The sequence below is a fragment of the Microplitis mediator genome, chromosome 1 (assembly GCF_029852145.1).
Source record: "Microplitis mediator isolate UGA2020A chromosome 1, iyMicMedi2.1, whole genome shotgun sequence".
Classification (NCBI taxonomy): Eukaryota; Metazoa; Arthropoda; class Insecta; order Hymenoptera; family Braconidae; genus Microplitis; species Microplitis mediator.
In genome coordinates, this window is record NC_079969.1 from 16,301,798 (window position 1) to 16,315,142 (window position 13,345).

General features: G+C 32.1%; 2 protein-coding genes across 2 annotated transcripts in view; one reads left to right on the forward strand and one right to left on the reverse strand.

Annotated features, from left to right (window-relative positions):
* The window catches only part of LOC130668891 (guanine nucleotide-binding protein-like 1), a 14,700-nt gene extending 6,102 nt beyond the window's left edge, over nucleotides 1–8,598 (reverse strand). The window contains exons 1-4 of the mRNA XM_057471404.1: nucleotides 8,200–8,598; nucleotides 7,839–8,119; nucleotides 5,233–5,878; nucleotides 4,739–5,161 (exon numbers count right to left, since the gene is read on the reverse strand). Coding sequence (XP_057327387.1) covers nucleotides 4,739–5,161; nucleotides 5,233–5,878; nucleotides 7,839–8,119; nucleotides 8,200–8,290 — 1,441 coding nt within the window. The 5' untranslated portion in view covers nucleotides 8,291–8,598. The remainder of the gene's footprint in view (nucleotides 1–4,738; nucleotides 5,162–5,232; nucleotides 5,879–7,838; nucleotides 8,120–8,199) is intronic.
* A 641-nt stretch (nucleotides 8,599–9,239) lies between these two features.
* LOC130674996 (39S ribosomal protein L48, mitochondrial) lies at nucleotides 9,240–11,575 on the forward strand. The gene is made up of 4 exons (XM_057480456.1): nucleotides 9,240–9,386; nucleotides 9,585–9,668; nucleotides 10,945–11,078; nucleotides 11,158–11,575. The coding sequence occupies exons 1-4, from the start codon at nucleotides 9,363–9,365 to the stop codon at nucleotides 11,438–11,440; spliced, it is 525 nt and encodes a 174-aa protein (XP_057336439.1). The 5' UTR covers nucleotides 9,240–9,362; the 3' UTR covers nucleotides 11,441–11,575.
* Nucleotides 11,576–13,345: the final 1,770 nt, after the last annotated feature.

Here is a 13,345-nt window from a genome sequence, read left to right on the forward strand (position 1 = left end):
TACATACATACATACATACATACATACATACATACATACATACATACATACATACATACATACATACATACATACATACATACATACATACATACATACATACATACATACATACATACATACATACATACATACATACATACATACATACATACATACATACATACATACATACATACATACATACATACATACATACATACATACATACATACATACATACATACATACATACATACATACATACATACATACATACATACATACATACATACATACATACATACATACATACATACATACATACATACATACATACATACATACATACATACATACATACATACATACATACATACATACATACATACATACATACATACATACATACATACATACATACATACATACATACATACATACATACATACATACATACATACATACATACATACATACATACATACATACATACATACATACATACATACATACATACATACATACATACATACATACATACATACATACATACATACATACATACATACATACATACATACATACATACATACATACATACATACATACATACATACATACATACATACATACATACATACATACATACATACATACATACATACATACATACATACATACATACATACATACATACATACATACATACATACATACATACATACATACATACATACATACATACATACATACATACATACATACATACATACATACATACATACATACATACATACATACATACATACATACATACATACATACATACATACATACATACATACATACATACATACATACATACATACATACATACATACATACATACATACATACATACATACATACATACATACATACATACATACATACATACATACATACATACATACATACATACATACATACATACATACATACATACATACATACATACATACATACATACATACATACATACATACATACATACATACATACATACATACATACATACATACATACATACATACATACATACATACATACATACATACATACATACATACATACATACATACATACATACATACATACATACATACATACATACATACATACATACATACATACATACATACATACATACATACATACATACATACATACATACATACATACATACATACATACATACATACATACATACATACATACATACATACATACATACATACATACATACATACATACATACATACATACATACATACATACATACATACATACATACATACATACATACATACATACATACATACATACATACATACATACATACATACATACATACATACATACATACATACATACATACATACATACATACATACATACATACATACATACATACATACATACATACATACATACATACATTTTTTTTTTTTTTGAGAGGTGGAAAAATCTTCTAAAAGACACTGGACATTTTCAGAAGAGCTGGGGGTGTTGTACCAGTAGTGTGAGATTCCTACTCACTAAAAAACCTCCTCTCCTGCACCCTCATATTGAGGTGATCGGGCTGGAACCGCTCTTGCATTACTTCGGCTCGATCCTGGTTTATGCTGTTAATATGCATATTTATTCTCCATTTGTCTGTTTGCAGTCTGATTCTTTCTTTTTAGTCCGGAGCACAGATTCTATAAATCCAGCTACCGTGTCCCAACGCTCTTTATTTTTTAGCATGACCGAAACGACTTTTTCTGATGTGGGTTCTATTGGAAGGGATCTCCACGCACTTCTGCGTTCATTTTGCCATCTTGCGCACACAAAAAATGTATGTTCGGCATCGTCTATTAGGCCTGGACAATAGTCGCACTCTGGTTTGTTCCTGATCTTCATTTTGGCCAGGTAGGCGTTGTAAATTCCGTGGTTAGATAGGAACTGCGTCAGGTAAAAGTTTATTTCCCCACATTTCCTATCTTTCCATTCGGCTATGGATGGGATGAGTCTCGCTGTCCATCTTCCTGTTGTGGCATTTTGCCAACGTTGCTCCCATGCTTCCAGGGTTCGTCGCTTTTCTGCTGTAATGAGCTCATTTGAGATCGTCCCGGAGTTCCTGAGCTTGTACATCCGTTTTCGTTCATCGGCTAGCAGGTCAATAGGTGTTACACTCGCAATGACGAGAATTGCCGCCTCTGAGACTGTTCTGTATGCACATAATACGCGTAGTGCTCCTCTTCGTTGCACAGCTGCAATTTTACAGCGGTACTTTTCAACTGCTAGCTTGTCAGCCCACACTTCGGCACCATAGAGCAGCACTGAGTGTACAGCACTCATTAAGGTTCGTCGTTTCGAGCTTCTTGGCCCCGATGTATTTAAAAGTATTCTTGACAAGTTTGTCACTACCTTGTTAGCTTTTTCAGCAGCCTTTGCTATGTGTTCTCTGAATGTGAGTTTTTCATCAATCGTAACACCCAGGTATACTACTGATTTAGCTGCAACTATAGGTGTTCCGTTGATCTCAACCTCGAAGAGTTTTTCAAACCATCTTTGCCTTGTTAGTACCACCATTTCTGTCTTCTGGGCTGCCAGCTCTAGACCATAGTTTTTTAACCACTTGCACACCCTGTTGGTCACATCTGCTATTCGTTGTCGTGCCTGTGTCACGTTCCTAGCGAGGATAATGGCCGCAACATCGTCAGCAAATCCCTCAAGATACGTTTCGTCTGGCATTGGCATTCTTAACAGCTCGTCGTAGCATATATTCCAGTAATCTGGGCCAAGGACGGAGCCTTGCGGTGAACCAGCTGTGATTTCCTTCGTGCGAGGTCCTTCTGTCGTTTTGTAGACCAGAAGCCGTCTATCAAGATAGTCGTCAACTATATTTTTGATGTATCCTTCGATATCAAAATTCTCGTTTAGGGCACTAAGAATATCTCGCCATTTTATCGAGTTAAAAGCATTTTTAATGTCTAGCGTTATAAATATGCAGACACTCCTTGATCTAATATCCCCACCCCATGCGAATTTCACAATTTCCATGACCTCGTCAATGGCTTTGATTGTTGAGTGGCCTCTTCTAAAGCCGTGCTGGTTTGGTGCGAGACCCCCAGATCTCTCTATAGACGCAGTTAGTCGTGTCTTAATGAGCTTTTCCAGTAACTTGCCTGCAACATCGAGCATGCATAATGGCCTGAACGATGAAGAAGTTATAGGAGGACCTTTACCTTTGTCCAATAGCACTAGCCTCTGTTTTTTCCATTCAGTGCAAAACGTCCCTGTCTTAATGCAGGCATTATAGACATTCAAGAGCACGTATGGGGCTTCTCTTGCTATTGTTTTGATGGCTACCGGTGGTATTCCATCAGGGCCTGGCGCTTTGCCGCATTTCAGAGATTTAGCGGCTGTCTGCAATTCCTGCAACGTGAAAGGAGGAATCTCATCAGTTATGAAAAATCTTGGCGATTTTTTAGGATGTTCTGGGAACAAGTCTTTAATGATGCATTCCATTAACCAGAGCTCTTTTGGAGCTTCTGGGGCTAGTTTGCCAATACCTTTGGTGACAATTTGGTAAGCTTTACCCCATGGGTCGCTGTCTAGTTTAAGACACATCTCCTTCCAGTGCTTAGATTTGCTGTCTTTAATTGCATTGTTCAATGCCTTTTTTGCGGCTTTATAATTAAGATTTTCAGGACCATCAACTCGAAGACATCGGTGTTTATTTATCCTGACAACTTTACGGCGTAGCCCGTGGCAGGCTTTTCGAAGCTTGGCTATTTCCTGTGTCCACCAATATGCGGGTCTATGTTTCCGTGGTGGTAAGCGTCTAGGCATAGCCACGTCGCATGCTCTGCTGATTGCTTTCATGGTTTTTCCAGCCAAAGCCTCAGCTTCAGCTCTGGTTTCGATCGCACAGTTCCCTGTTAACGCTGGTCTCTCTTTTACTAGGGTTTCCAAAAATAACGCTGTGTCTAGTTTATTTGGATTCCATCTAGCCTGCTTTTGAGGAATCAGGGTGGTTAGTTGACGTTCCTCCACATTAAAAAGGATATGTTGGTGGTCACTAGCGTTGTAGTCCTCTGAGACTTTCCAATTCTTTATATTCGTCGCTACCCTAGACGTTGCCAGCGTAATATCAATGATCGTCTCAATGTACCCTGGTCTCCTAAAGGTTGTGGTGTTTCCCGTATTGATGATGGTGAGGTCAAGCCTCGCGGCCATGCATACATACATACATACATACATGCACTCGGACATCATTCTGAAAATAGTCAGAATAGTTTCCTAGGACCTCAAAACGTCGACATCTGATGAAAACTCGACTTTCGAAAATCGGGGTGAAAACAATAATTTCTCAATTTTTCGAAAATCGTCGATTTTCTTGGCGGAAAGTTAAAAAATTGATTTTTTCAAAATTTCGCCCTAGTGGCCCCCCTTAAGTGATTAAAAAATATTTAAGTCTTGCAACAATTTGAGATTCGACTATTATTTAGTAATAAAAAATTATTGTGAAGTTTTTTAAAAATTGAATAACTTGAAATCTCCCCAAATTATTGAATAACGGGTGATTTGTAATTTTTTAACAGGATTTAGTACTTAAAAATTAGGAAGATTTAAAGTTTATGGAAGAATTAAAAAGCATCAAAAATTTTTTTTTTAATCGTTCCTAATCGCTTTTCTTAATCATAAATAGTATGAATACATTAGACTTTACCTTGATTGGTTGCCCATCCTGGTGGGTAAACGAATAAACATATTTTTCCCTCTAAAGCCATTCGAAGAATAGAATTAGCGGCTCGGTAAGTATCGAATTTGGCACCTTTAGCTGTCATATAATTTCGTTTAGCTGCCCAGCTATCACAGATATCCATAGCTGACCAAGTATCATCATTGTCTTGATGTTGAATTTTAAGAATTTTCGGAAGGTCGATTCGTTCAGCAAGATATTTAATAGCAGTATAAGGCTCTCGTACTTGAGCGATAGGATAAGAACCCAACAGAATCTGAAGTTGTTTAGGTACAGTTGATGGAAATACAAGACCCGGGCAATCACAAAGACGTACAGTCTTAGTAAGAAAAATAGTTTGAAAATGTTTTGTATGTCCTGGAGTTCGCGATACACTCACAATTTTGTTACCTATTATAAAGATAACCCACATGAAATAATGATATTTATTTATTTTATATAAGTAAACAATTAAAGCTCACCCATAACAGCATTCATAAATGAGGATTTTCCAACGTTAGGATAACCAATACAACCAATGGTTAATATTCCATTACCATATCTTTCATGCTTAAAGAAAGATGTATCATTCGCTTCGACAGAGACAGTATGTTTGTGTTCAATATCATCGAGGTCATACTCTGAATGCATCTCTTCTTTTATTTTCGCTTGCCAAGAGCTCAAGTCAACTTCATCTCCAACTAATTTTTTACATTCTTCCAATAGTGCTTGAGCTCCTTCTGCAGCCATCTTCAATTTTCCTTTCCGCCTGCGTGGTTTTAAAACCGTCGGTACTCTGGAACTTTCTTGGAAATTATAAGCTGGATAAGATGTAAAGTAGACGATTCGTAGCTCAGGATAGTGTGTAGTAAAATATTCACGCCATGCTAAGACCAATGCTGGAGGGGCTAAATCTACTTTGTTGATCACCAAAATAACATCTTTTTTTAAGTCTTTTGCTATATAATTGTAAAGATATGGTGGGAACATTAAAACTGAATACCGGACATCAACAATTATTGATAATATATCAGACATTTCCAGAACTCTCCATAATTGTCTCCAGGTTTCCAAATTAAGCTCAAAGTAACTCATTTTACCCAATGCCTCTAAATCCTTTACGTATTGCTGAAAAGAATGTGATCATGGATATTTTATAAAATGGAAAAATATCACTACAGTAGACTTTCTCCCGTTCCTTGGGGATATTTTAAAGAAAATCGCAAGAAGGTTAAAGGGCGTGGTAATGGGTATGAGGGATCTGTCAGTGTGATTGTTACGTGTATTTGTGCAAGAATAAAAGGTCTCCACGGAACGTGCTGAAATTTTTTAATTTCTAATAACTTTTACTCCATTAATCATATCAATATATGAAATACACTGAGAGAAAAAAAAATTAAATTCAAGTAATTATCATTTTTGTTTCCATAAATACGCAAAATAAGTAATTTCTTTATAAAATGAAATTCATAGTTCTTATTTTAAAAAAACTATTGCTTTACTTGGGTAATAAATTTATAGAAGCATCAATTACATAGGGCAACTAAATATTTCTTTAATTCAGTTGATACCTTTTGAAGTTTATTACAATGAAAAATTTCAATAAAGCTATTGTTTGGTTAAATAAAAAAAAAGGAATCGAAGAAAGATATAATCAAAATTTAGAAAAAAATTCTTGCACTAAGAAAATAATTTGTTTTTATAACAAAATGAAATTCCGTATTGGTATTGATAAAAATGTAAAATATATTAATGTTTTTGAGAGCTACTTCTATAAAATATTGAATATTTTAAGTGTATTAATTAGTTATGTGAATTAATATTTAAGATGACAAACATCGATGAATAACTCAAGAGTTGCTGAGTTTGCTAAAGCGTAGCTCCTAAGTCTCGCATCAATCTATGTTCAAATTTTAGGTAGGGTAAAAACATTTACTTATAGAAAAAAATGTATGTCAAGGGACAAAACTAATCTAAAGAACATTAGACAGAAAGACGGCGTGTCTAATAATATTTTTTTAACAAAATCAAATTTTTTTGTTTGTATTAAGCAAGTAAGGTAAAAGACCTAGTACCCGATCAGGAACTAGTATTCGATCACTCCATAAATTTGTATATCTAGATTTACTAAATTTTACTAAATATAGATTAGACTGCCAAAAAAATCGACTATTTTTATTTTTTTGACGATACTGCAAAAATATTATTTGCGACGACAAAAAAAAAAAAAATTGTAAAAATTTGAGCTCTTAATATTGATATTAAGAGGTCTATCATAGCAATTTTTGATTTTTTTTGAATGAGCGGGTTTTTGTCTCATAACTCTCAAACAATCGAGATAAACGAAATAGACTTGAATAGATTTCTTGTAGGAAATTAAATTCTTTACAAAAAAGGTCTGATTTAAATTTCTTTTCAGATGAACCGTTTTCTTATAATGATGCCTTGAACATTGGTATGATTTTAAAATTTAAATTTTCAACTTTAAAATTTTGTAATTAGTTTAATAATCAGTTTCCGAAAAAAAGCCAATGAATATTCTCAAAAGAAATTTAATGCTCTACAAAAAAAGTCTCTTAACAATTTTTGCTAAATTCACTCCTTTGAAAGTTATTCAAGGTTGAAGTTGAGTCAAAACGACTTCAAAAACTCAAAGGCTCAAATTTTCACAATATTTTTTTTTTGTCATCCCAAATAATATTTTCACAGTATCGTTAAAAAAAAAAGTTGTCGATTTTTTTGACCCAGTCTAATATAGATATACATGACTGATCGGGTACTAGGTCTCTTACATTAAATAAATAAGCAAGTAAATGAAATTTTTAAAACTAGAGCTTTCAATTTCTTTTTAAATCTTGAGTTGAAGGAAAATTGTGTTCTTGATATTTATGAAAATCAAAAATAACTATAAAATAAAACAAAGAAATGGTGTGGTGTAGTTTACTATACAACAGTAACGTACTGTCGGGTAAATCAGTCTAGCAACGGTTTCGCAGACAGAGTTGTAAAGCAATTAAAGTTAAAAATGACATAAAAAAAGGGTCAAACGGAAGAAAATCCTGAGTCTACTCTATTTTTAAAATTATACCGTGAAGTATTTATGTTCCCTCATATCTAATTGTTCTTTACTCATATTGTAATCCCATTCAGGTCGTTTGGGCATATCCAAACCAGGAGGAAAATAATTATCGGAAATTTCTTGATTTTTCAATGGTAAGAATTCTATCGACTGGCAGGCTTCTTCTTTACGTTTTTGTAATTCTTCCTTAGATTCTTGAAAGAATTTTAGATTATATCTATTTCTGTCATTTCTGTCAGTTGGCTGGTTATTAATTTTTTTAATTTTCGATTTTTCAGAATCACTATCATCTGTGTAAATTATAAACAAAAAATTATTGTAAAAATTTAAAATTGAGTTAGAGATTACATTTCGATTGTGGTTCAGTTACCAGACGTTTCATTATGGGCTTGTTTTTTCAGCTTCATCTGTAATTTTTTCTTTTTTCCGCTAAACGGAGTTTTCCTTCTTCCTTGAGGCATGATATTGAAAAATTGTCACCGTACAATTTACAAACAATTCAATAAATACAATCTCTTTATACGAGCTAATCTAACCTTTCACCCGATCGCAATTTTTTAAGAACAACAAATGATGTCAACTTCTTGTTTTCAACATAACCTTCAAATTTTGTAGAAAAGTTGTGAATCTCCTGAACGGATTCATTGAAAACTTAGCCCGGCTTTACTTTTCAGAATGTTTCACTTATATTTTCAAGTACCCATGTATGATATGCTTTACTGTCAGACAATGACGCTAAGTTGATTGAAAGTTTAACTTGAGATTGACGGCAAGTTTTTCTGTCAAGTTACATTTAAGCTACTGCCGTATTCTGAAGCCAACTTAAGGGTGGGCCGCACCTAACGAAATCCTGAATTTAAGAATTCTAACTACTTTTTGAATATTTCTGGGACTCTGATGATGAAAATCTTCCGAGGAAGTTCGTCTTCTGCTTTTAGTCGGAAGCTAATAAAATTGCTGTTATGACAATTATTTAATAAATAATTAGAATTCTTAAATTCAGGACTTCGTTAGGTGCGGCCCAGCCTTAAGTTGACAGTAAATTGTCTGTAACTTGAATTCAATTTGACTACAAGTGTTGCTGTCAGACAATGACGTTAAGTTGATAAAAAGTTTCATTTTAAATTGACGGCAAGTTTTTCTGTCAAATTACATTCAGATGACGGCAGTTGATTTACATCAACTTATACGCAAGTATTATCCAGGGGATTTTGGTATGATACTGAAGTTAGCCGACGTCTAATAATTTTACGATTTTTTTTAAGACGACAAATTATAAAAAAAAAAACGTATTTTAAAAAATTGCACCTAAAGTTTTTTAAATTTTCTACACGTGCATATTTTTTTTTTTCTGCAAAGTTTTTTGAAAAATAAAAGATCCGAAAATTTTTAATTGTTTGCTAACTTCAGGATCATGATTTTGCTGTCAAATTTCAGGCAATTTCAATGTCAAATTACTGTCAATTTCAAGTTAAAGTAGCTATGAGGGATAGTACACTCCATGATTAATATTAACCTATACTTATTGTCATCATGACGACGAGAATAATGAGAAAGGTGATATTGTATAAACAGTGAAGTTTATATTTTTCAAATAAACAATTTTTGTTCATCTATTATATTCGACGATTGTTGGAACCCATGAATAAATTTCAGTTCTCCGAAAGATTTTATTTGTTTATTAATAAATAAACTCTTATTTTTTTTTGTTCTTGTCGAATTTCCATCTAATCAACACGATTTTTTTACTTTCAGAACGATCTATTGAAGCCGCTATATATCGCATCAATGAGATGTTTTCCTAAATTTTGTAGCCTGTATACGCCAAATTATTTAGAGGTAAACATTTCTTCCTTCTTTAGTACACTGAGAGAAAGAAATTTTTATTTTCAAGAAAAAATCCCTGATATCAGTATTTTATTAATGATTTATTTATTTAATTTTTAATGACATAAATATATATATTATAACGATTATAAGTTTAAAAATAGAAATAACATAGGAAACTAGTTTAAAAATAAAAGACAAAAAGATAGGTTGCATAAAGTAATATGTAGTGTAAACAAAACAAAACCAATAGTTTTTAGCAAATCAGGTTTGGTTTCATAGTATTGTTTTTTTTCTTTTCATTTTATATTATAGTTATTTTTGATTTTCATTAATCCAGAACACAATTTTCCTTCAGCTCAAGATTTAAAAAGAAATTAAAGCTCTAGTTTAAAAAATTTCATTTACTTGCTCATTTATTTAAGGTAAGAGACCTAATACCCGATCAGGGAACTAGTACTCGATCACTCCATAAATTTGTATATCTATATTTACTAAATATAGATATACAAATTTATGGAGTGATCGAATACTAGTTCCTGATCGGGTACTAGGTCTTTTACCTTACTTGCTTAATACAAACAAAAAAATTTGATTTTGTTAAAAAAATATTATTAGACACGCCGTCTTTCTGTCTAATGTTCTTTAGATTAGTTTTGTCCCTTGACATACATTTTTTTCTATAAGTAAATGTTTTTACCCTACCTAAAATTTGAACATAGATTGATGCGAGACTTAGGAGCTACGCTTTAGCAAACTCAGCAACTCTTGAGTTATTCATCGATGTTTGTCATCTTAAATATTAATTCACATAACTAATTAATACACTTAAAATATTCAATATTTTATAGAAGTAGCTCTCAAAAACATTAATATATTTTACATTTTTATCAATACCAATACGGAATTTCATTTTGTTATAAAAACAAATTATTTTCTTAGTGCAAGAATTTTTTTCTAAATTTTGATTATATCTTTCTTCGATTCCTTTTTTTTTATTTAACCAAACAATAGCTTTATTGAAATTTTTCATTGTAATAAACTTCAAAAGGTATCAACTGAATTAAAGAAATATTTAGTTGCCCTATGTAATTGATGCTTCTATAAATTTATTACCCAAGTAAAGCAATAGTTTTTTTAAAATAAGAACTATGAATTTCATTTTATAAAGAAATTACTTATTTTGCGTATTTATGGAAACAAAAATGATAATTACTTGAATTTAATTTTTTTTTCTCTCAGTGTATTTGTAGCTTATCATACTTGATAAAAAATAGTTTTTTTGTAGGCAATGAAGCCTAAAATCCCATTATATCCAACGGTAAGCATCCAAATAAAAGGTTATAATTATCCTGCATTAGAAAATTATCAACGATTAATTCATAAGTACGCAGAAAATGTCGATGTTGATGTAGAAAATAGGTATGTAAAGATGTTTATTTTTTTCATCGCTTTTCTCAAATGATTTTCCAGAAATTATCTAATAGAATTTTATTTACAGTTATGCGTTGCCTTCTAAATCACTAAAAATCCAACGCTTTAAGCATCTCAATCCGAGTTCTAAAATCGAATACAAGTTGGAAATATATCAAAGAAATATTTTAATTAGTAATTTGTCTTCAATTAAATTTCCTATATTGTTAAGATTATTAGAATCAACACTTCCAGAAGGAGTAGAGTTGAAAGTTGAACAATGGAATCCAGAGATTGAAGAATTACGATTTGTTCCTGATAAACAATTAATAGATTTAAAAACAGAGTTGGAAAGTATGCGTAAAAAGTGAGCTAATTTAAATTTCAGTTTCGGACAAAAATTTTAACTCAATAATTCAATGTCCATTGAAAACACTTTGAGTATTGAAGACTCGAGTCTACTAGTCTGTAATAAATTCTTAAATATAGAAAATTTTTATAGACCATTTTGGAATGCGTATAAAATAATTTCTATCGATATTTTATTAAGTAGAGCAGAAAACAAAAAATATAAATTTTACCTGTTCCCTATCTAATACCCTAGTGTTGTAAATTTTTTAACTTCCCGCTAAGAAAATTGCAAATTTTCAAAAAAGGGAAGTTATTGGTTTCGGTCCGATTTTCGAAAATCGAGTTTTCATCAGATGTCGACGTTTTGAGGTCCTAGGAAACTATTCTGACTATTCCCGGGTGGACGTCCGTGTGTGTGTGTGTGTGTGTGTGAACTTTTGTTTGTCTGACGTTATCTTTGGAACGGATGAACCGATTTGAACGTACTTGGTGGCGATCGAAAGAGCTCACCAAAACTTAGTCTTGATTAGATTTTGGGGTAAATCGGTCATGTAGTTTACAAGTTATACAAAGAATAAGAATTAAAAATTTTTTTTTATTTTAGTTTTTTATTGATTTCTCAGAAACGACTTATACGATCAACTTCAATATCTAATCAGCTCTAGAACTCAATAAAACACGTCGATTGCCGCCTCAATCATCAAAATCAGATAATTCATTCCTGAGATATCGTGGGAGAAAGAAATGCTAAAATCGTTTTTTTTTTTAAAACAATGGCACACTAAAGTATTTTCGAGCTCGAAGAGCTCGAAAATGTATCCACAACAATGTTTTCGAGCTCGAGGAGCTCGAAAACAGCGGGAAGTTTTGGGGCTGGCCCGCAGGGTCAACCGATAGACAGATTTTTTTTTTTCATCACTAGATATTTTATATAATTGTTCTTACTTTTATTATTATTTTTATTGAATAAGTTTTTGAGACTTTGTGATATATATATATATATATATATATATGCATATAAGAACAACAATAAAAAAAATGAGAAAGGTTTAATGAAATGTCTAATAAAAAAATTAAAAAATGATTACAATATAAATGATTATTTTGATTATTTATAAGCAAACGGAAATAAATATATAAATTTATATAAATAAGAAAAATTAAGTTTATTTCACCGATTCAATATAAACCTCATCGCTTGTATATCAAAACGTATGTTTTAGATAACTTAAGGCTGGGCCGCATCTAACGAAATTTCGAATTTAAGAATTCTAATTATTTATTAAATAATTATCAAAAAAGCGATTTTCTTAGCATCCGACTAAAAGCAGAAGACGATATTCCTCGGAAGATTTTCATCATTATAACAAATACATAACTTCATTGCATATATCACAATTCCGTTAAAATACATATATCATTTTAAAATAAAACTTTTTATAAAATAAATCTAAGTAGAGCTAAGCTCGCAGAAGAATGATCTTTTCTCCCGCTACTTGGCGATGATAAAGGGCATGATTTTGCGCTAACACACATGTGCAGCAATGTCTACATTGTAGAAAAATGGTGGGAGACAAGATGATTCCTTTACGAACTGAACTGTGACTATTTTTTTTTGTACCCTCGCGGATTCGGGGTTACTGTGAAATCACAGTGAAATCACAGTGAAATCAATTTTACCGTAAGTTTACTGTGTATTGATGGTAATTTCATAGTGAATTCACAGTCGTTTTGTGCCATTTCGTCACTCTGGTTATATAGTAATTTTACAGTAATTTTACAATTAAATTACCATACTTTCATGATAATTTTACTGTCGATCAGCTATCGATTTATGGTAACTCAACAATGGTAACACTGAGGCTTTATCATGGGTTCACAGTCAGTTTATCGTGATTTCACTACGAATTCACTGTGATTCCATA